At 38.8% G+C, this 25,174-nt stretch overlaps 1 protein-coding gene across 4 annotated transcripts in view; it reads right to left on the bottom strand.

The window, feature by feature from the left end:
• Positions 1-24,548, bottom strand: part of CCDC25 (coiled-coil domain containing 25) — a 29,611-nt gene extending 5,063 nt beyond the window's left edge. For 3 of the 4 annotated variants that reach the window (XR_010067759.1, XR_010067760.1, XM_063300298.1), the window contains exons 1-8: positions 24,437-24,546; positions 21,575-21,622; positions 17,865-17,904; positions 13,834-13,885; positions 11,115-11,190; positions 7,641-7,744; positions 4,807-5,009; positions 2,649-2,694 (exon numbers count right to left, since the gene is read on the bottom strand). Coding sequence is in view for 2 of the 4 variants with exons in the window: in XM_063300298.1 (XP_063156368.1) it covers positions 2,649-2,694; positions 4,807-5,009; positions 7,641-7,744; positions 11,115-11,190; positions 13,834-13,885; positions 17,865-17,904; positions 21,575-21,622; positions 24,437-24,461 (594 nt within the window). In the remaining 2 variants the exon portion in view is untranslated. Of the gene's footprint in view, positions 1-2,647; positions 2,695-3,668; positions 3,804-4,806; positions 5,010-7,640; positions 7,745-11,114; positions 11,191-13,833; positions 13,886-17,864; positions 17,905-21,574; positions 21,623-24,436 lie in introns of those variants that run through there. The other variant, XM_063300296.1, reaches the window with a different exon arrangement.
• Between the last annotated feature and the right edge of the window lie 626 nt (positions 24,549-25,174).

The raw sequence follows: 25,174 nt of genomic DNA, 5'->3' as shown, positions 1-25,174 counted from the left end.
TTCCTATGACCCCACAGCAAAGGTTTTCAAACTTTTTCATCTCCCAGCACACATCTCATAGGCAGAACCTCTAGGTTGCATCTCACAGAACACATCTCATAGGTGGGACTTCTGGGTCACGAAACTGGAAGTCCCATAACATCACAGGTTGCTGGGACTCAGGAGAAGAAACAGAGGCAGTCTGTCCCGGTGATGTTACAGAGGCGGGGTTTGATGCAGCACACCTGTGGATCTTTTGTGGCACACACCAGCCTGCTACTGCAATGCGGTTGAAAACCACTGCCCCCCAAAATGGGTGTAGACCAGTTTCATGATGCAAAATGTTACTGATCCCCTCTGATCACATCATTAGGGTAAAGGGACACTTTCCATCTTCTATGTCAATTCCTGCCCCTCATGAAAATACCTCTGCATCTGGGTCTCACTCGACTGGAATGCCAGTTGGAGATAAGGCCAACATAGCAAATATATCGTGGCTCTTTGGGGACTAAAAAATTTTGGGCAGCAGGATTGACCACTAGATTATGGAAAACACAAGCTAGTTGCTAAGATCTGTTTCCTAGATGAGGTTCCCTAAATTGGAGTCAGGTACTTAGAAGTCTCCTGGAATTTCATGTGAATAAACAAATCTCACTGGTTGGCAAGACATCCCTCACCTCAATTGTCCCAATTCCTGGCTCTAGCAGTTGATTGTTGCCAGTGCATTCCTTACACTTTTTGAATTATAACTGATTTTAAAAAATCAGGAAATGATGTAAACAAGGAGGTCCCCCAAGAATCTGTTCTGGGACCAATGTTTTTTTAACTTATTCTATAGTAACTTCTATGCTACAGATAGTCTTCGTTTAGCAACCACAAATGGGACTGGCAACTAGGTCATTAAGCAAAGCAGTCACTAAGTGAAACCCCAAATCTGCTTAAGAACTTACTTCAGGTTTCCTTTGTTTTACAGACTGCGAAGGTCATAAATTTTGCAAGGTTACTTTTTCATCACCATTGTAAATGTGAACAGTCGCTGTATGAGGCAGTCACTAAATGAGGACTATCTGTATCTGGAGTTAGGGATGAGTAATAAGTGGACAGGCTTGTTGACAATACCAAAAAAGCATACCAAAGTAATCCACAGCTGATCCAAAAATTCACAAGTATACTGATGCAGTATGGGCCAGCAATGTATGAGAAGGAAAGATAAACATTTCCTACATATATTACACAGTAAATTTAATATTTCCTATTAAATTTATATCCCACTTTTCCTCTAGGTTTGCATTCATTTCATTGTAACAAAAACCCTATAAAGTTAAGTTAGGCAATACAGGTAGTCCTTGCTTAACATCCACTCATTCAGTTACAACAGGGTTGAACAAGAGGTACTTACAATGGGCCCTCACAGTTGTGCTGCCGCAGTGTCCTCATGGTCACATGACTGCAATTCTGGCGCTTGGCAACCAGCTTGCAATTACGACATCACTGCACCCTGTGGTCACAATTGCCATTTTCAACCTTCACTGCCAACTTCTGACAAGCAAAGTCAACGGGAAAGCCAGCAGAAGGTCACAAATGGTGATCGTGTGACTTTGGGATGCTGCAACTGTGCAGGATTTGCCTAGCAATGGCAACTGGGACTGCTGGGACTGCCACTGTAAGTTGGTACAGTCATGTGACATCGTACCTTACAACTGCATTGCTTAGTAAAAAAGTTCCCAGTCCCAATTTCCATTGGTACGCAAGGACTACCTGTAAGAAAATGAGTGACACAAGTCACCCACTAAGTTCCACAGGAGGAATTATTTGAAATGGGGGAATTATTCGAAAAGGAATTTTAAAAATGCCTATATTGAAATGACCTTATATAGACATCTACAGTGCAGTCACTTTGGGAATGCTGTGTACGGTTCTGGTAATTACATTTTAGAAATTATTCTGTAAAGATGCAGAAATGGACCACCAAAATGTCGAAGTATTAGAGGCATTCTATTATATGAAAAGCCTGCGATATCTGGAACTTTTTAGTATAAACAAAAAGACACATAATAGGAGACATGACAAAGCTGCATAAAATTATGTATGACGTGGGAAAAAAATTATGTATGACATGGATAGGAAGAAGTTTCTTTCCTTCTCTTATAATAAGGGAATTTGGGGATTGCCCAAGGAAGCTAATCAGAGGGAGATTCAGGACAGATTAAAAAATAATACTTTTTTTATCAAGTACCAGCATTTGCTTACAAAATTTGCTGCCAATTCAGAAAATTAGATGGAGACTAATGCCACCAATTATTATTAGTCATGATGGCTATGTATGACTTATCCACGGCAACATGTCCATCAATAAAAAGTGCTGGGGAACCCAGGTGAGAGGGTGCTGTTGCCATTACGAATTTCTTGAGAGCAAATGGTGGGTCACTATGGGAACAGAATGTCAGACTTCACTTGCCAAGACAGAAAGTGAAGATCTCAAGGGTGCAGATTTTCCTCTGCTGAAGCTGACTAGTGACAGGGTAGCTTAGGAAGCAATCAGGTAAGCAAGAACCATTTCGTTCTCTGTCACTCTACATGTTACTTGATACATCCTAACATGAAAGGTGGAATCAGAGAAGACTATCCTAATATCCATAGTCCCATCACAAAAGTATCAAAAAACTTACCTGGTTAGAGGACATATTCTCTGCTTTCATTAAGGAAGAGTAACTTCTGCAAAAGAAAATAAAAACAAATCTTGCAACAATACATTTTAATTCTTTAAAGGTTAAATAATTAACATAAATGGGAATTATTGCCACTAAGGCGAGACTCAGCATGAGGGACAGCAAAAGGAAAAAAAATGTAAGATTATAAATTAGAAGCTAAAAGTCTGAGTATAGAATAAAATTAGAATAATGGCAAAAGTTCCAGGGAGAGAAGAAAATCAAAGTATAGGAAGAGTGCAGAGCATTATAATGTAAGATAAAGGTAACAACAGGTGAAATTCCATGGAATTCAAAAAAAGGGTGAATAGAGCGAAAGAGTAACATAGAGAAGTATACAAAGACAAATTATAGTAAAGTAAGTTACAGTAAAATAGGAAACAAACCTCTAGAAATATAGAAAAACAAGATAAAGAAATGTAATGAATAAGAATTCACATAAGAATCAAGTTTATCTTGCATTCATTTCCATAACAAAACATTTTGTGTTATGCCAGGTCTGAACCATCCTGAAAAAAATCCATTGACAACTAGATTTCAAATTCCAGTTTCCACATATCCAAAATAGTGGTTTGGTTTGAATGATAAACATAAAAGACTTTGATTAAAAAGCCATGTAGAATGGGGAATAAGAGGCTGGCATGCTTATTTACTGGACTTTGGAGCTTTCCTTGTGATATGACCAGTCAGAAGCTGATACTGGCAGTGTCTATTGACTGAACCACACACAAGTATCAGGCCTTGCTGAGTTACCTTCAAAATCTCTCAAACAAAGCAACCCGGCAGGACTCCTATAAACTCTAAAGGCACGTAGCTGCAATACAGGAAAAAAACCTACTCATTTCACACAATTAAGAAATACAGAGGTTTTCTACTTATTTCTTGCCAACTGAAAGAAAAAGCTACAGCCTCAGCAATCTATGGAGGCTCTATGAAGAGCCTTTAGAAGAGCAGGGAATTGTTGGCTATCTGGAAAACCAGACTTAAGTCAAAGCTGATCTGGACTGCCTGACATTGAGAAAGGATGACTTAATTGCTGAAAATGATGAAAACCATTTCCCTTTCTGATGGGTCAATGACTTCAGTAACCAAAATATTCTTCCCCTCCATCTCACCCTAGAAGGAATAAGGCCTCTGTTAACTAGCTGTATAGCCCCAACCCCAAATCACTGGCAACCTCATATTCTCAAGGATGGATTAGTTCTCTGTGCTAGAAGGGCCTGAGCAGAGGCTTATACAGAAACCACGACTAGCCAGCACTGGCTTTCTAACTGTTCCTTCAAGACAGGAAAGGTCAGCAGTCAAAACCCTTTATGAACATGAGTACTTTTTGATACCAGTTTTTGACAATGGCACTTCCCCCAGTTGAAAAGGCTGCAGAATGTGGGGAAAAAACAGCTGCTTAAAAAGGATTTAAAAATCCATCCATCAATCCCCCACCTCCTGTACAGATCCTAGCCAAAGTCAAACGTATACAACCCAAACGCTACTTTTTGACAGACAACTCTTGACTATTTCTTAAATCTGTTTTTGCTCCCTTTAAACAGTGCCAAAGAAGAGAGTCCAGAATTAACAATGTCAGTATTCTGTATTATATAGAGGAGTATGGAGATAGCCTTGAAAAAAACAAGCAGCAGTCTTGGCATTAAAGGTAAAGGTAAAGGTTTCCCTTGACATTAAGTCCAGTCGCATCTGACTCTAGGGGGCGGTGCTCATCTCCGTTTCAAAGCCGAAGAGCCGGTGTTTGTCCGTAGACACTTCCGTAGTCATGTGGCCAGCATGACTACACGGAGCGCCGTTACCTGCCCGCCAAAGCAGTACCTATTAATCTACTCACATTTGCATGTCTTGGCATTACACTACCATTATTAGAAAGTTCTATTTCAAGTTATTTGGAAAGTCAGGGACACAGGAGAAAAATCAAGTAAGAATCGGGCAGGCACCCAAGCAAGCTGTTCAAGAAGCCAAACCAGTTCCCTTCATAGTTTAAAACAAAACTCATCCATGGCCTGCTTAAGATCCAAACTTATGGATACTCCCTGTGCTTATCAGTTCAACCAGATCTCCCACAGCTGCCCATTCTAGTGATAGCAAGAAAGGAACCCACTTCCTTACTTACCTAAGCTCTTCCAGCTCCTTTTTCTTTTTCATTTCCTCCTTCTCCTTCCGTTTCATCTCTTGGATCTGGGCCTTCTTCTCATTCCTCTCCTCCCTATCACGGGCTTCTTTCTCTGCAGCCAGGTCTGGAAATCGTTCCACTTTGGTCTTTTCCAGTCGGTTCAAAATCTCATTCACCTTCTTCTCCACTGTCAATATCTTCACCTTGGAACAGGAAAGAACTGTAATTCTTATTAAAAAATGTAGTTGAATTAACTTGTCTCTGTTCCCTAAGGCAACACTGAGGTAGAAGCACCTCAAATGGTCATGGCCATGGTCTATTTGGAGAGCCAATGCTTTTACAGGTACCAAGAAAGTAGACATTCAAGAGATCCAACACAGTTAAGAGCCTGGATGCACCTTTCAAGGAAACAAATATTTCGATCTGATTCTGGTGTAAACAGGATTACCTGGCTGTAGAAAGGCCAGGCCTGCCACCATGTTTCTCTTACTATATATTGACTGCTACAGTTATGCAAGTCACCAAAGTAAAGCAGTCTTTCAGAGAACCTGAACCTGATGATTTAAATAGCTATTTCCGACTGTGTAATTTTGTGATTCTTAGACTATGGACTAAAATTGCATCTGGCATCACAGATATATGATTGATGTCAATGATGTCTTCCATCCATACTGCAAAATAGGGGAAGGGAAAGATTCATGAGAATCTGAGACTACAATACAGAAACGTGGATTGGGTTTTTAAGGTTTCAAGAAGCCACTGTTAGAAACCCTCTGAAAACAGCATCAATAAGACCTACTTAAGCAGATCAGTAAGTAGAGCTTTGCAACACTGGAGATCAATCACTGATTTAAGAAAGCCAATTACGGAAAAGAAAACCATGAAATTTATGAGCTCCCTTGACTGCACTATTAGTTACCAGACTACAGGCAGGCAGGGAGCCTCCATTCCCTCTGAAGTCTCACACATACTCAAACCCCATAAAGTCATATGCAGAAAGAAAAATTCTGAAGGCTGCTCTACTGTGCATTTTTAAAGGCGAGGACTAGCTACTGCTAGTACTGACCAGAACATTCTGATCGTCCTGGATTCACTTCTAAATCTTACTGACAGTTCTTTTAAAACTGCAGGACACTATGCTGTGGTTCAACTAGTTCACCAAGTGAAAATATTATGGCAGTAACCTTCTGCTTCATTTGGTTAAAAATACATTTTGAAAAATGCTGGGGCCTCCCATCTTTGATTCACAGCGCTCTGATGTCACTGGAAAGGACTTGTTTTTCCAGGCTCAGGAGATTAGATCACTTGCTGAAGATAATGCAGGAAATCTTCAAAATAGCCAACATACAAAATAGCCAGGGTGTGTGTTCCCATTTGGAAAAAAGGACTCTTGCTGTCCTTAGCCCTGCTGACCCCTTCTGCTCAAGGGGTCAACTGAGTGACCCTGAAGTCACTTGTATTGGAGCATGAAGAAATAAACAGCCTCAAAAAGTGATAGATCACTTACATTTTTAAGTTTTTTAAAAAAGAACTTGGAAATCTCAGTTGAAGCAACTCTCGAAGGAGAAACAGCAAACATAAAGGCAGGAGGCCTCTCAGTTGAAAGCCACTTGTTACTTTTTCTAATTATCATGTGGCATTTATTTCACCAGGGTTGTTGGAGGTGTTTCCTCCAAATTTCTTTCACTCTAGCTTTTATTTTCCACACTCCCAAAAATGTATTTCTAAGTTTCTAAAGGCAAAGAAAAACTCTGAACACAGTGAAAATACAAATTTATATCAAATCATTTCACTAGTCCACCTTAGGTCATCCTGGGAGAGTAACACAGAAGCCTTTCCTAGACCTAATTCTTTAGAAATTTTTTTTCAACCTAGGAAGCCAGAAGCTGATAGAAGACCTTGTATGTGCAAATCATGTTTTCCCACCAAAACGTAACCCTCTCCCTGTTTCCCAAAGGTGATCATACCATACAATCCATTAAAAGCACTGTTCCCAGCAGTCTTGGACAACCCTCTGAAACAAAAGGAGCTGAAACAATTAGAGCAGCAAATATAGCTACTAGCCAGAGATGATTGGGGTGGAGCTCTACTGGTCTACCCTTGTTGGTGCCCTACACATGGCTGTCTAGGCTGTCTATTCTGTCCTCCCTGTGAACCTTTGCATGACATGGTTCATCCTTTCTTTTCATTTTTTTTTATCAAGATCGATAAAGTAGATAAAATCTATTTTTGTCTTTTGCAACCAGAATAGCCACATTTAGTGAACTGTGGTCTTTTGAATTTTATCTGCACAATTTATTCTAAACATAGGAACTGCAGATGGATAGCACTAGAATATTAAGGCTCGAGAAAATCATCATGCAATCGAGTTACTAGAAATTTTATTTATTTATTTATTCTATTAAACAGATTTATCAGGCCACCCAACTTACACAGTGAATAAGGGAAGGCACGTATAACCAGTTGCTACAAAAGGTACCATCAGCTTAAACACTGGTAATGTTTCTCATACATTGTCATTCACTGGGAGTTTAGCTGAATGTCATATTAGGGAGCTGAATACTTAACAGCATGGTAATGCTATTGGTCATTTTTCATGGCAACCTGCAAGGATTCCAATCAATATCAGATCTCCGTTGCAACCTCAGGCTTTTCATGGACTATACCAGCTTTAACCTTGGTGCTGAGAGAAGAAGCCCAAGATGCTTCTGCTTTCCCATGTACTCTCTCTGCATTTTACAGAAGATTGGCAAAGTCTCCCACTAGCTTCTTGGTCTGATGGATGAAAGTGGCTTGAAACCTTTGGAGAGGTCAGGGAGGAAGAAGACACTTACGTCCTTTTGTCTATGAAATCCAATCTGGCCCACGTCCATGTCTGCTGTTTTCTTTAGGTTGGCCCATGGGGTGTATACTACATTGACATTGTTCATTTTGCAGCCTAAAGAAGAGAGTAATTATATACCCATTTCTGGGCATCTTTCTCAACGCCTTAATTAGAATCAGAAACATTTACGTAGTAAGAATACAACATCTACAGCTAAGCTATTTTCCAAGAAACTCAAAATATCTTCAGAAATGTTACGTTGGACAGACTGTTTCCGATTATGCCTAATTAAGGCAGAAAGAGTGGAAGACCTCGTCAGCTCCCACAATGCTACTCAATCATGCTGCATCACATCCTGCTGAAAAGTGAGGCTCAGAGCAGTTAACTAGCTCCAGTTGTTCCCAGAAAGGCACTAGTTAAAGGAAGAGACTCTCAACTTCTCATCTGCCTAACCCATGCAGGAACAGAGAAGCAATGCCATGAATTCAAGAGAAGTTCAAAGATTCTTGGGATGAAATTTTTAAAGACAACAACTGAATAAGGCATCTGCTTCCCATGATCTAGTCAAGGAACAAAAGGTGTGTCTAATTATAACAGTCACAATTCAGCAGTTATAATCCTCCACATGTAGCCCTGCACTTGCAAGAACTTGCTGTTGTGTTCTAGGTTTGAAACATGGAGTTTGTTCATGCAAAAATGGCACAAATTGAAAAGAATTCTGGATAAAGCAACATTTATTGTTCCAAGAAGAATCTATTTTTTGAGAACCATACTTAGACTTTGGGTAGTATACCAAAGGCTGCATTTAAAAATTATTACAGGACAAAGACTATGTTTCATTTATATATAATACTAAATTACTTAATAATTTTCTTCTATCATATTAAAAATTACTTTACTATTTGATAGCTTTACTATTACTTTACCATTTGAATTTTGGAGCCATCTGGGAGGCTGCATGCAAGACTTTTGGGGAATTTAGACTGCTGTTTTCGAAGGACAGAAATGGAATTACCAAGACTCCATATTCTTTACTACTTTATAATTCTAGTTTTATCCACATTTCCTCCCAAAAGCTCAAAGTAGTGTTCATAAATTTGTGTTTAGCCCTCAACAGTCCTGAGTTATGATTCAGCTCAGGAAATTCTTGAATGACAACCTGAAATTGGGACTCTGAAATTTCAGTCCTATGTTTGATGCCCTAAATCATACTGGGCCTTTCAGAACACTGACTCTGTAATCCATCTTGTACAGTATCTGCTTAGAGTGCCCTCTCCAATTATTGAGATGTGATCCAAGTCATTGCAATGAATGCAGATACGGCAGGATAAAAAGAATCCAAAAATAAAGTTTATGCGATAATACTGAGGCTTCCTTTTAATCTTGTGCATGTGGTGCCCTAATATTTCCTTGAGAAAAGTTTGCAGAATCTAAGGCACAGAGCATAAAGGGGCTTCCAAGACTAAAAAACATCTCTAGGAGATGCACAGTTCTTCGTGGCCTATGGTAAAAGAGATCCTATAAATATTCAGCTCAATTCGTTATAGATTCCAAAGGCTATTTCATGTAATATACCCCTCCACATAAAACGGAACAGAGCATAAGCCTCAACATTCAAACTGCTCATACCTCTTAGAGGGCAAGCAGGCAAACCCAGCAGCTGTCAAGTTCTGAGCAAAGAAGAAAATAGGGGCATTTCAGAAACCCAGCCTTAAGGAGGCTTCTGGCTTAGGTAGGGAGAGAGGAAACATGAAGTAACACTCCTGGAACCAACCAACCACCTGAAAGAATAGGTCTCCATAAGCCCACCTGGCAGCATACAAGAGGCAAGGCTCCCGTTCAGCTGGTGCTTAATACTCATTCCATTATTACATCCTGTTTAAAAATTAAATTGGATAGCTGGACAGATGTAACTACAAGAGTTCATTAGGCAATTAACTGAATTTGTAGAATCTGGTTCTCCTAAAAGAATCCTTGATTCTGGCTGTATCCATGGTATTTTGACCTCTACACACTCACTAAGGGAAGAAAGTCAATCCCATGCTGACCTAATTTGGATAGGCAGAAAAATTGGGGTGGTGGGGAAGGAGCCTCTGGAATCCAGTTTGGGGTTTGTGAACTGCTTTCCCCAGCTAGAGGTGTTCTACTGATTGGACTATGTCAGCTGAAGAATGATAGACCTAACAGTCCAGTACATCTGCAGAGCATAAGGTTGGGGAAAACTGCTATAAGAAGAATTAGAGGGAAAAACTGGGTAAGTTTCTGTGATCCTTATGCTGGTTTAAAAGGAGGGAGGATAGGGAAGATCTTTCCTTGCCAAAGTTATCTGAGGTATCAGTGGTCACTGACAGTATCTTAACTGACTAGTAAACCATGGCAAAATCTATGTTCCCCTATGGCTGGAACCATCAAGTGGTAACAGGACAAGGCAGTGTAATGAAAAACTCCACAGAAAGGCCACAACATAATAGTTTCTGTAAATTCTGAGACAATGCTGGCCAAGGCAACAGAGATTAGGGAAACTTGGAACATACAGTATTTTACTTGGGAATTATGTTCTCTTCTCCCTCACCCCCTAGCAATGTCCACAAAAGATTGGGAGTTAAGCTGGGAAAAGAAGGACTTGATATTGTCAAAACTCCCATGAATACTTGCAAAGAGTCACTGGGATTCAGGCAGTGTACAAGATAGCTAGCTAGACAGATAGATAGATAGGATCCCCATGGACACCTCATGTGATCTGAAGTGGGAGGAGAAGATGGCTTACAGAGGCAACTACTTGAATATTGACCCATCTCTAATAGTGTCTTCCTCTCTTCAACACACTGGTACATTAGACAGACAGATGCTAGACCAAAGGTAAGCAATCTGTTGGGGTAGGAGCACATCTGGAATTTAAGGAGCATGTAGTGGGTGCACTTAAGGTAGGCACAGCTGTTCACAGAAATGACTGTCATGGGAGACATGGCCAGTCACAAAACATGGATTTATCACAATGAAAACTAGTCTCCTAAGATATTCTTTACCTTCTCTGTGGGCTCTTTGAGGGGCTGAAGACATTCTTACAAGTAAATACAGTATGATGGTTGAGTTTTGCTTTGCAGCATTCCATTTTTTTAAAAAAATCTTTTAATAAAATAAATAGGATAGGGAACTTGGTGGGCATCAAGGAAAATGTCCGGAAGCCTACTTGTACCTACAATTACAATGTTGCCTACCTCTGTGCTACACTCTACCCAATACCTTTCAATAGAGATTCAAAGTTCCCATTACACTTTGACATCTGCCCGGGTGAAACTAATTACCACTGGTCCTAGGACAGCCTCTTTCATATTTGGAAATTCCCAGTTGATCCACATTGTTCTAGGCTCTGTTGCTTCAGTCTTCTTTTTTAATCCCAAATTCAAAAGCTTTCCTACCAGTCTCTCCCCTCAAAATTCTTGTCATTATTTTGACTCACTTTCCCATATAGGCAAAAATTTACCTTGAATGCTGTTGGCCTTCACAAGCTGTGCACAATCTATCAGAACCTCCTTAGGAATGTCATCCATTGTCTGCCCCTAAAATGAATCAAGATGGATATGAGCATCCTACATGTGGGAATGCACAGAAAACATGCTATGAAAACACAGTTTCACAGTCCCTTGCACAGAATTTATAGATGCGTAGGGCAGTTACAGCAAAAATCCCAAAGGCTCAACAAGAGTAACAGTATGATGTAAGTTTTCTGGGGCTAGAACTCATTTCATGCAAATTATGAGCTGGACTGGAGATTTAAAATACTGCATCATTAAAAACGTGCTGCTCTATACAATGCTACAAGACTATCTGCTGCTACTGTAATGAACAAGCTTACTGTCATGAGCACCGTTGAGCTGAATGCATCAGCACGACGGCACACATAACAATACCACGGAAACAAGAGATAAGCAAAGCGACGCACAACAACAGACACAGACCCCGAGGAGAAGGGAACGACCACGGCCGGAAAATCCAGGCAAAAGAACACAAAGGGGGAAGAAAGAGCGACAAAGACAGGGCGGATCACGAGGCACGCCTGGAGCTGTCAGCAGGAACGCCAAGGATATCGCCCAGCTGAAAGCAATCACCGGCCGGAGGAAGAAGACAATTACGAGAGAAGCCCGGGGCACCAGCAGGGGCCCCGCAACCCCTCACCTACCGGCAACGAAGCATACAGGACTTGGGGGGATGACACAACCCAAGGTGGGGGGGGGGCGCTGACCGGCGCGGGCTATTTAAACCCCGTACCGGCGCGCTCCCTTCACTCTCAGCTTTTTCTAGCTATGCACTATGCTGAAATAAACCAGAACCTGATCTTCCCTAAATTAGTGTCTGTGTTTTACTCAGTAGTAGGCAGCACATGACACTTACTATAGTGGGGTTTTTTTTAAGAAAAAGTCTACCTTGAATTTTCTTGCACACAATTAAATCAGTTTATGACAGAGTTCACACGTCATGCCAGGCCATTCACTTTTAAATTATGGTTTGCTGACAAAGACACAATTACCCTGGGTTCACTAACTGCAATAAGCCATGCAAGCATAACATACAAACCGTAATTGTTAAGGTCACACATAATACAAATCAAAACCTATAAGACCATATAGCTCAGTGTAATATCTCGATTAGATGGTTTGAGAATAAAATTGATCATATTTGCCATGATTAAACTCCCAGAGTTTTGGCAGTCCAATTTGTATAAGCATCCAGAGCACTATTTTATCAGGCTCCTTTGGGTGACTTTGTTTTTAAGGCATAAGGATGTAATCTCTTGTTGTTTATTCGTTTAGTCACTTCCAACTCTTCGTGACTTCATGGACCAGCCCACGCCAGAGCTTCCTGTCGGTCGTCAGCACCCCCAGCTCCCCCAGGGATGAATCCATCACCTCTAGAATATCATCTATCCATCTTGCCCTTGGTCAGCCCCTCTTCCTTTTGCCCTCCACTCTCCCTAGCATCAGCATCTTCTCCAGGGTGTCCTGTCTTCTCATTATGTGGCCAAAGTATTTCAGTTTTGCCTTTAATATCGTTCCCTCAAGTGAGCAGTCTGGCTTTATTTCCTGGAGGATGGACTGGTTTGATCTTCTTGCAGTCCAAGGCACTCTCAGAATTTTCCTCCAACACCACAGTTCAAAAGCATCGATCTTCCTTCGCTCAGCCTTCCTTATGGTCCAGCTCTCGCAGCCATATGTTACTACAGGGAACACCATTGCTTTAACTATGCGGACCTTTGTTGTCAGTGTGATGTCTCTGCTCTTAACTATTTTATCGAGATTGGTCATTGCTCTTCTCTCAAGGATTAAGCGTCTTCTGATTTCCTGACTGCAGTCAGCATCTGCAGTAATCTTTGCACCTAGGAATACAAAGTCTGTCACTGCTTCTACATTTTCTCCCTCTATTTGCCAGTTATCAATCAAGCTGGTTGCCATAATCTTGGTTTTTTTGAGGTTTAGCTGCAAGCCAGCTTTTGCACTTTCTTCTTTCAGCTTCATCATAAGGCTCCTCAGTTCCTCTTCGCTTTCAGCCATCAAAGTGGTATCATCTGCATATCTGAGATTGTGAATGTTTCTTCCAGCAATTTTAACTCCAGCCTTGGATTCCTCAAGCCCAGCATGTCGCATGATGTGTTCTGCGTACAAGTTGAATAGGTAGGGTGAGAATATACAGCCCTGCCGTATTCCTTTCCCAACCTTAAACCAGTCCGTTGTTCCGTGGTCTGTTCTTACTGTTGCTACTTGGTCGTTATACAGATTCCTCAGCAGGCATACAAGATGACTTGGTATCCCCAAGGATGTAATCTACCTGCTTCAAAAAGTATACTTTTTTCCGCTCTTACTCCTCATAGCTTATTATAGTTGTATGAGAATGATGCTCAGCTGAATCCAAGAAGAATTTTAGTTTGGTATATTTTTGGAAGTCTTCCAAAACAGAAAGTAGAATTCAAGGCATGATCCACCCCAGAAAACTATCAAACCATCCCTGCAAATATTCCATCCGGCCATTCTTGAACACTGAAATATTCTTGGCAAAACTGTAAAGTTCTGCCTCCAGAAAAGGGAGATTTTGCACACAACTATTGTTGTACAACTCTGCATAATTTTGTGTATTGTTGCTGTGCAGCTATGAAAGCACCATACATGGATGCACACAACTGAGCAAAACAAGGAAAGCTGGACAGTTACCTTATGTAGCCGGAGGTAGACATGTGCTGAGGAGAGCTTGTCCACATGAAACCTAAACAAAGTACACAGGTTTGATAGGAACTGTGATTCAGTAACCCCCCAAAATCTCTAGATATTGCTATCATGTGGTGTCTATCACTTAATAGTATGGGGAAGAATTATGCCTTAGCATGTTAATCTCTGAGTGAGGACTGGCATAACCCAAAGAAAAGGAAACCAGAGGGCTAAAAGAACAAAATATTTAGTTAACAAAACTGACATAAGGCCAAGTACTCCCTCCAGTGATTCAGATGAAAACAGCACTAGACACTGACAAATGAAATCCAGTGCTTAACCTTGTCATGTCCATTTCTCCACCAAGGAATAAGGCCAATTCATAAATCATCTCAAATAGATGCTTAGATATTCAGTATCTTCCAGATGCCAGACCGTAATAAATCTGAATAATCTGTCCTGTTGTTTAACGATCTATTCTTGAATTGATTTCTTGGGCGCTAATCCAGGTGAGATAAAATATTTATAAATAAGTGTTTGGGGAGGGAGAAAGCCAAGTGTGCAAATTACACCTAAAATGTAATCCCACAATTCTAGCACTTTATTTCTAACCATAATCCTGCAAGCCCCTCTGGAAGGCATAAAAAGGCCATGAAAGCAACAGTCTTTCATCACTGGGTGATTCTACCAGCAACCAGTATTTGGAGGCTTACTACCTCTTGTAGTGAAGCTGGAAGTGTCATTTAGCTTTAACAAGGTTTAAAGAAAAGGTAAGCCTCCACCTCCATAACTTTAAATAGGGATATGTTAATAAATGAAACAACAAAATAATTCTTGAAATGAGGTCTTTTATTACCTGTATTTACTTCTCCACATAATCACCACTATTTGCTACACACCTGGACAATGGACAAATTTCTTAGAGCCATCACAGAAGAACTGCACACTTGACAGTCTTTCCACCTCTTCCACCTTTGCTATTTTGAAACAATGATTAACTAGAATTCAGAAGCACAAGAAGGAACTTCTGCTGCAACATGACAATGGTAGGCCTCACACCTCTTAAAGATGGATCTCACTATCTTACCCTATCCACCACACAGTCCATCTTTTCCCAATACTGAAGGAATTTATTTATTTATTTCAATGTTGATGCCACCTGACTCCAAAGCAAATACCTTTGTGGGCTTCCATTTGACTCAAATGAAGAGGTGGAAAGGGCTGATTGAAGACAAATTGTGTGGAGTGCTCTTGTGATAGCTTTAAGAAGCTTGGCCATCATTGGAGAAGAATGTAATGAATGGTGATTACATGGAGAAGTAAATAGAGGTAACAAAAGAACTCATTTCAGGGATTATTTTCCTATTTCATTTCTTAAAATATTCCTATTTAATTGGAACTAAGTAACTAATAACTAATGTTATGGGGTGGAGAGTTTACTTTTTAATCAACCCTTGTATAGTGACACAAAAGCACAATGCTGACAAATCTCCCCTTCAGAATTCTCACAGGTTCACAAGCTACTTTCCACAGCAATTGAAAAGCACAGGCTTTAGGAGTTAAGCCCAAAAGATCTACAGCAGTTTCTCATCATTGTCAACTTCCAGATGTGTGGTCTCCAACTCCCAGAGTTCTTCAGCCAGCACGGTTGATATTGAAAATTCTGGGAATTCAAATCCACACATCTGGATGTTGGCAAGATTGGGGAATTCTGATCTACAGGAAATGAATACATACGCAGAAGTGGCAAAGTCTTACTATATACATAGCATTTTTACTATGCTTTTCAACTAGAAGGGCCATAAAGCAGGACCTATTTTACCAAAACTAAAGTCAAATCCTGAAACCGTTTCACTAAAAACAGATGTCTGGAATCAGTAACAGGATGAATGAGGGCCAGTAAGCTGAAATTCAGTCCAAATAAGCCATACTATTGACTAGCAGTTAGTCTTTGTACTGCTATATTAAATACTGCTATATTAAATACTGTTATATTAAATAATATTTGGCTTTCAGTGGTGCATCTCATTGCCAGCCTGTAACGTTTATTGTCTTATAAATCAATATGAAGAGGCAAAACATAAATATTTTATATGAAATATATTTTAAATAAAAAAGTTTAATACAAATTAGCTACATTTAAGTGACTTAAGTAGAACTATTCAGGAATGAAAAGATGCAAACAAAAATGACTTAGGGGAATTGTTTCTAAATAGTACAGGTAGTCCTCGCTTAATGACCACAATTGGGACTGGAATTTTGGTTGCTAAGCAAAGCGGTCATTAAGCAAATCCAACCCAATTTTATGACCTTTTTGTGTCAATCATTAAGCAACTCACTGCAGGCATTAAGCAAACAACATGGTCATTTAAGTAATCCCGTGGTTCCCCACTGATTTTGCTTTCCAGAAGCCGGCCAGGAAGGTCAAAAATGGCGATCATGTGACCACGGGACGCTGTGACAGTCATAAATGCGAACTGGTTGCCAAGTGCCCAAGTCATGATCATGTGACCAGGGGGAACACTGTGATGGTCATAACCATGAGGACCAGTCATGTCAGTTTTTTCCAGCATTGTTGTCCATACCCTCACTGAATGAATGGTTGTTAAGCGATGACTAGTTATAAGGAGCCACAGAAATGACCTTGAAGAAACTATTCAGCAACCATTACAAAAATAAAGTGTGCAGAAACATGCCTTGAGCCCTGGGAAAGAAGAAAGTACAGGCTGCCCTCACTTACCAACTGCCTTGTTTAGCGACTGTTCACAGTTACAATGATATAAAAAAAAAAAAACAGCTTTGCGACCAATTCTAGCATTTACAACCATTGCAGTGTCCCACAGTCACATGATTGCCATCTGGGTGCTTCACAACTGGCATGCATTTATTATTGTCACAGTGTACTGCAGCCACGTGATTCACGTGCTGCACAACCAGCTTCCAACAAGCAGAGTTAACAGAGAACATGGAAGTAAAATCTAAAGTCGCAGTCATGTGATGTCTCACTTAACGACCATGGTGATTCACTTAACGGCCAAATGGGAAGTGAGGTCATAAGCCTGTTACAATCACATGATTTTCTGATTAGTGACTGTGGCACTTAGTGACAGAGTTGCCAGTCCCAATTGTGGTTGCTAAGTGAGGACAACCTGTATTAAGAAGAAACCCAGACTAATGCTTCCCTGACTCCCTGGGATATGAGGGAGGGAAGGGAAGGAAAACGCAATCAGACTTTCAAGATTCTGTTAGTATAGCCTATCTCAATCAAGTGTAGTTCTAGTCTTCTTGTGGAACCTGTTTCCTGATGTGAATAACCTCCCCAGCTTGATATATTTAATACATAAAACAGCTCATATGAAGCCTGGCAGCTTTCTGTGGAACTTTTAATAAACCTGTTATTATTTGAACATTTTGTGATTCTCTTTATGGAAGAGCTCACTCATTATATTAAGCCACGGGTTGCTTAGCTATGATTTTTTTGGATAAAAAATTTAACACAAAGTATAATTTATACACCATACTACCACAACAATTGGTTCAAACAACATGGTAAAAAAAAAACCTGAAGAAATTGCATTACCACTAAGTGTGGTCATGTGAATCTTGCCTGCATATGGGATTAGACCTGTCATCACTTTTGATGCTGAGTTAAAAGTGTATTTATTTATTTATCTTGTGATTCTTCCAGTCAAGTCTTTAAGCAGACATGAAACCAACGGGAAAAAGGAAAAATATTTTGACAGAATATATAATTTGTTTGGAAAGACCACAAAACTGAAAGTAGAAGCTTGGGAAACTTATTACTGGAAACTGGGGGGAAAAAACCTGGAGCAGAAAAAGACAACAGGAAATGGTTGAATATGACTTTTTAAAAAAGCATTCTTATACAGAGAACTAGCAAATTGAGGTTCTATTCCCTGCTGTGCTAGAAAGTCCAGAAAAATCTCTACTAAGTAGTTATTATTAGGAAGGAGAAGGATTTGTTTCATATGAAGAAGGATTTCTTAATATAAAAAGATGACCTTTTTAGTACTTACCAAATATCTTCTGGCCAACCATATTTTATTAGATCTTCATCTAAAAGAAAATGCAAAGCAAAGACTGAGCAGAGCTGTAATAGTGTTCACATAAATTGCTTTTTCTTCCTTTTGTAACGGAAGTTTTCGGACTGAAACAAAATATTAATCAGAAAGGTGACAAAGACTATACCATCTCTGTTTCTGAGATACAGCATTTTAAACTTGTTATTCCTCAGTAAAAAATAATACTATGGAACAAGCATAAGTTACTTGCAGCCTTCGGGTTATTTTTGTGTGGCCTTCAGATTAATTTCAAACCTATTATGTAAGAAATCAGGTCAGACCTCTGATAACAGCTATCTGGCCCTTTCCTGTAGGTTGTGACTTAAGAGAAAGAGAGAGAGAAAGAGAAAGAGACAGAAATGTTAAAGATGGTCAGAAAGAAAAACAGTATCCCTACTTTAAGTTGTGGCCTCACCCACTGTATATTTCAACCCTACTCACTATGCAGTTTTCAACTGATGAGGAACAATAGTTCCTGGCAAAGCATTTTTACCCACCAGGGCTGCAGAAGCCTGAGTCTGTGCATCACTCAATTAAACATTAATTTGTACATCAGCATTTTATGACAAATTCCACTTTCAAAAGAAAACCTTTAGATGAATAGGAGTACAGCTTAGTTAGTGTTTGATCTCTATGCAAGGTGCACAGTGCAATTCTACTTTTCAAAATGAATTTTACAACATCCATTTGACAAAAGCAATCTTGAAAGCATTTTTATATAGCAGGGGGAGATGCGTAAGGCATCTAAAAACTGAATCTCTGTTGGATTTGTTTCTTGCTGCAACTCACTGATTGTATTATCTTTTTTAGATTGTCTATAAAAGTGGCACAATCTAATTGAGGCTGTATACTGACTGCCCTGGCCAGCTCCTGAACCAGTTGCTACATTTGCCCTGGATAATCAAAGAAATATGTAGTCAAGTTCCATCTGTTTAAAGACAAAAGGTTCATAGAGTTGGCAGGTTTGGGGGCGGGGGGGTGGGGGGGGCAGGGAGTGTGTCACTGAATTACTGCAAAGGGGATTGATGTTATTAAGCTAAAAGTGAGTATCAAAAACCATGATTAACATAATACAAATCACTGAGTGAAATTAAACATCATGTTAAATTCAGCCCATATTACTAAAATCTATTCTGATTTAGGTATCTCATAAAGTTGCACATAAATTCTATGGATAAATAAATCCAAATTTTGGACATGGTACCAATCCATGTATATAATAATCTAAGAATGGTTTCCAGTTTTGAGTTGAAATCTGTGTGAGATTTACTTTTAAGGTCCAAAGTTATTCCAGAAGCCAAAGCATATTCTCACAACTTGGTTAACTATTCTTCCATTGAAGGGATCAAACAACCTTTCCAGTAAGAAGCATACAGTATAAACTAATTCATTATACTTTGGTACAGTTTAATAAGTATATCATAGATTAAAATGGGAATTCATCTTTTAAGGTTTGTTTCATTCTAGTAATGAATCATTTTCCAGAATTGTTGAACGTTGTAACACTGCCACCAAATATTAAAAACTGCTCAATACATTTCCAACTTTTTTTTTTAAATGAATTGTACATTTTAGCCATTAAAACTGGAGTAATTTACCAACAATAAAACATCTTATACCAATTTTCTCTGAGTAATTCAGAGTAAATTTTATGTTGTTCTTCCATTGAAATTCCATTCTACTGCATCTCTATCACTGCATTCAGATTCTGTATCCATTTAATCATGCAATCTTTGACCTTTTCAGATTCTGAGTTATATTTCACCAGCAGTCTATAAATCAGGCCTAACAAATATTCTGAGTTACATATTATAAAATTTTCCAAATTCGGTCAAGTCTCTCAGTATTCCCCTTGTTTGTGCAATTCTTTTAATATTATGCTACATATTTCAAGATAATGAAACCAAGCAGGTAAGTTGGACCAATGTGAAATATGTGTGTTTATGTGTGCATGTGTGTATTTGTGCCCTCAAGTCAATGTTGACTCCTGGTGACTGCCTAGACTAGTCCCTGAAGTTTTCTTGGTGAAATTTTCAGAAGTGGTTTGTCATTGCATTCTTACTAGGGCTGAGAGAGGGACTGGCCAAGGTCACCCAGCTGCTTCACAACTTCCTTTTATCAGTTCTAAATCTCTCCCACTCAACTCTACCATATTTTAAAATTACAAAAGGAAAAAATGGTTCCTCTCAACTTTTCCATGTCATGGATCTTTTTATCCACTTACTATTGTGTTTCACTTACTCACTTTTTTCTAAATTAAAAAAAATCACTAATTTTTCTTCACAGGTGAGTCACTTCAGTCCCTTCATTATTTTTGGATCCCCTTTTGTGCATCTTTTTGTCTTATTAGAAACCTGGTGATTAGAAGTAACACAGGCTTCAAAAGATGGTTGCTTTATGAAGATTTGTAGAAAGGCAATACACTTTTGGCAGTTATTTTTAATTCATTTCTTAATGATTCCCAACAGCAATTTGCTTTTTCATGGTTTTATTGAACAACTCATTGTAACACATAGAAGAGATGTTAAGTTAATTAATTGATTTCTAGGTTCTCCATAGATTCTCCAGCCCATATACTTTTTTTCAAAAACTGGTGCTATATTGGCTATTTCCCAGTCCTATGATGAAAAGCCAATCTTAAGAACATGTTACATATTTCTACTGAAAGGTCAGCAGGTTCACAGCTTCAGTGGGAACTCTTAGGAATGCTGGGATCAGTACTGTTATCGTTTACTGTCATTAATTTGTCAACAGAAACTATTTAGAACTTTACCTTTGATCACCAATTTCCCTCAGTTCTTAAGATTCCTCTTCTAAAATATAAATTTAGCCAGATATCTGCTCTGTACAATCTGTAGTAAAAACAAGCGTAAGCAATTCAATTGGCTTTTCTGCAATCTTATCTTCTTTAACGTTTTTACCATCAATGTACCTAGTCAGTTTGTTTTTGTCCATATTCAATTTTTTAAATAATTTGTCTTAATGTTACTCGTAAAATTTATCTCAATTCTTTTCATCATCCTAATGGTTGGCTCATATTTTTCTCGAGATGATATTGATATGGATACTGATTTCGTAAAATTGACAACCATCATGCCATTCAGATCATACCTTTTTCATGTAAATCAAAGCAATGTTTTACTTACTTTCATATTTGTCTTTTCCCATATAAAGTGTGGCTATTTAGAAGCAAAGGGTGAGTTCCAAAGGAAAATGGTAAAAAATATAAGGGAGTCACAGATTAAGATTAAGGAGGTTTCTGTCTCTGAAATTCTGGTGCCCAAAAACAGTGAGTTCTTTCAGAAAATGCATAAATTATCAACAAAGCACACCTTTTTCTTTTTTTATATAATTTTTATTGAAACTTCTAAATAAGAAGATAAAAACTAACACAAACTCATATAAAGTAAGGACAAAAAGAAAAAGAAATCAAAGAAAAAGCAAAAAGTGCAAGAAAAGAAGTTAAAGAAAAATAGAAAAGATAGAAAAAAGATATAAAGTGGCTTCCAATATTCTTCACAGCAGTTATAAGTACAAATATATTTTAACCTCTCTCTCTAAAATTACATCGTATTACTCTTCTTTCTATAATCTATCGAATCTAATCATCAAAAACATAACAGATCACACCTTTTTCAGGTAAATCGAAGCAATGTTTTACTTACTTTCATATTTGTCTTTTCCCATATAAATTGTATAAACAGAAGGAACAACTGAAGGACAAAAAAGAAAAAAACCCCATGTTTTACATCAAACTATGCACAGATATGCAAGGTTTCCATAAAAGATTAATCAGTATATCAGAAGTATTTACCATATTCATATCCCTGATATCAGAAACATTATAAGGTTCTCTCTGGCTGAGGGATAATTAAACTGTTTTCTAAAAACATCAGTTGCCCCCAGTATTCTTTTCAGTGATCGAAGTATGTTGGAAGAAATTGATGTGAGGAAATGCTGGAACAATACTTTAGGAATGTTAGTACGATGCCAGATAGAATTCCATAAAAGTTAAGAGTTCAAGAAAAAGTTGATGCAAAGGAATAAATGCTGTGAAAATGCTGAAAATGGTAAGGCTACAAGTGTAAACAGTATAGTTGGAGAAATGATAAAATATGGATGTGGTTTGCTTATGGAATGGTTGTGTACAACCTATGTATGAAGACTGCATCTGTGAAGAATTCCATCACCGTTCCCCTCCCTCTTCAAAGAGAAAGGTTAAGAATAATGCAAAAGTAAGGGGAATTAGCTTGCTAGTCTTGGAAGGTGTTTGGCAGAATTCTGACTGAAAGGGTACAAGACATGACAATAAGCAAAATTTGGGAAGTGAAGTTTCTCAGTTCTCTGAGAAATATATGAAGGTGATAAAGTTTATTGTACCTTTTCTGATATAGAGAAAACATATCGTAATGTAAATAGGCTTGACTTATGGAATGTTTTATGCAAATATGGTGCTGAAAATTCATTGCTGAATGAATAAAAGTGCATGATGGAAGTAAAGCATATATGACAATAAAAGGAATGCTTAGCAACATGGCTTAACATTGAGCAGGATATAAAACAACAATCTGTGATGTCCCCTTGGTTGTTTAATGTATTTCTGAATAAATGTATAAGAAATCTTTGTGGTAACATTAGAGGTGTATTGGCTGGGGAGGTTGTATGGTGCAAGGAGGAGCATGGACCTGAAAATTAATGTATATCAAATATAGTTGCATTTGATAAGGAAAGTGAAGTGAATAATTGCAATTTATACATAAATGGCACAATACTAGAACAAGTAGATGAATGTGTGTATTTTGGCAGAATATTTACTAAAGGTGGAGAAATAGAGAAATTTAACATATGCATGTACTGGTAGAAAGGTAGCAGGCATTATGCACTCTGTTACAAGGAATGTTTGTAGAAAGAAACAAATGTGGCTGTGCGTAACAGCATGCTTCAGTCTGTTTTGTTATATGTAATTGAGAGTTAGGTCAGAAGAAACAAAGAAAATTGAATGCATTGGGAATAGGCTACTTTATGTAGAGTCAAGAATGAATAGGTGCTGAATCAAAGTAAAAGACAAAAGTCTCTGACCCAATACAGTACAAAAAAAGTACATTGAGATTGTCTGGTCAAATAGAGGGAATGAATAAGGGTGAAATCCTAAAGGAAATACATGAAGGAAGAATAAACAGGTTGAGAGGAAGGGGAAGATTGAGAAAGGCATTGGATGGAGTTGATAACATCCTTAAAAAGAGAGAACTAAGAAATGTAAAGAATAAAAGACAAATGTATGAAACAGTGTATGGATGTGGGGAAAAACAAGATAACTTGCATAGGTACAGTGAATGATGCTCGCATAAACTAGATTAAACTATACAGTATTTCATTTTCTTTTCTCTTATCACATTTTTCTTTTTTCTTTTTTTACTCTTTTTCTGTGCTTTACAGAATGCTACTTACCCAAAATGGAATAACATGACTGATATGTACGTGTGTATACTAGCAGAACAGACAAAAGAAGTATCAGTAACAATACTTTTAGAGCCACGCAGGCAAGGAAAAAGCTTATCAAGGACAGTATTTTGTTTTCACAGACAGGACATGAGGCAACAGTACCCACCAATTCTACCTCCTTCTAGTCAAAATCCCAAGCAGTAATTTCAACAAAAGTGTGCCAAATGCTGGGAAGATATGGATTGACTTTAAATTATGTAATTATGTTACACTGTGCTAAATTATGGTTTAATTTAGTGAATATACTAGAATTGTCTAGGTTCTTATAACACATAAATTCAAAACCAAACAATTATGTTAACTACACTTGCACAACACCCATATTTTATGATGTTAGCCCAATTTCCTGAGTGCACATAACACACTAAACCATAAGCTAATCACTGGGCCTGGGTTTGCACAATGCACTAGAATAAAATGTGGTTAGCTGGTTTCTGGTGCAGTACAAACACACCAGACCAAGGAGGCAAAACAAAGAAGCATGGGAAACAAAGCTAACAGTTTGAATATAGCCAAACTGTTGAATGTGATTTCTATTGTACAATTCCCCTGAAAAAAGAGTATTTTTCCTCAAAATGTGTCAGACTGAGATGTTGTAATAAAACATTGTGTGTTCTGTCTTTTCTTCTAAATGGTAGCAATCAAAGCACCAGCAGGTACTTGCTTCTATTCCCTCACAGCAACACAGCTTTTCACGAACCCTTCACAGAAAACTCAGCGAAGATGCTTCTCGCTTCATCTTCCATTTCCCTTCTGTAAAATCTCCCAAGTTCTCTGAGGTGGGGAGTTACCTTCACCTTGTTTGAGAGCATCAAATATAGTACGGTTGGCCCAGCCAACATCGTGAAGGCATAACGAGGCCACTGGATGGGTTGGACTACAAACCCCAACATCCGCCAGCCGAAACAGTAGTGGCTGGCGATAACAAGAGTTGTAATCTGTGACATCAACCGGAAGAAAGCGGCTTCGGATATAAGCATCTACTGTCGGGAGAAGAGCTGTGAGCGTGGCCAGGCCACTCTTACCGTTGGACGTGAAATAAAAGACCATGGCAACAGACCACGACAGCCCCTTCTCACCCGCTCCGGAGATTTAAGCTAGAAAGATTCACAAGCAACCAGCGCCTTCCGGTTCTAGTGAGGCGGCTCTCAGGAAATGACGTCACCTGATAGCTCCCATAGAGATAATAATTTCAAGAGTTAGAACTACTTCCGAAGGTCCAATTCAAAGATTACTTTCCCAACGGTGTGTTTCACTCCTATAGGTTTTGGGAAGGTACTGTGCCACTCATGCATGCTCCCTTGTTGTCCTTGAACGCACTGCTACCTTATACGAAACAAAAACCTAACTCTCCATTGAGTAGTTTTCTATAAATCTTACCCCTTACTCAGAAAAATGTTTATTTACTTTTAAGGGGAACGTATAGAGATGGGTGTCCGCAGGCTAGTTCAAGCGCCACTGAGTCGGGCTCGTTACGTATTGCCTACGTGACAATATCCGCCCTCTCTACCTAACCTTAGTAATAACCAGCAAATGTGCATTCTCTATTTTAAACATTATTCTTCTATGCTAGTAGTGCATAATTCTCTGATTCTGAGGAGGGGAGAGAATTAGCAGCCTTTCAGAGGCAAATGTCCACCCAGTTGATTAGGTGACTTTTTCCCCCAATTAATAAAACTGGTGATTTTTGGGGGATTGGGGTTGGGCAAGGAAAAAATATAGTACTTACTCTTAATAAATTTAGTCTATGTATCCCTACTGGT

Source organism: Candoia aspera, chromosome 1, assembly GCF_035149785.1.
Source record: "Candoia aspera isolate rCanAsp1 chromosome 1, rCanAsp1.hap2, whole genome shotgun sequence".
NCBI lineage: Eukaryota > Metazoa > Chordata > Lepidosauria > Squamata > Boidae > Candoia > Candoia aspera.
This window is presented reverse-complemented; position numbering and strand designations above follow the sequence as displayed.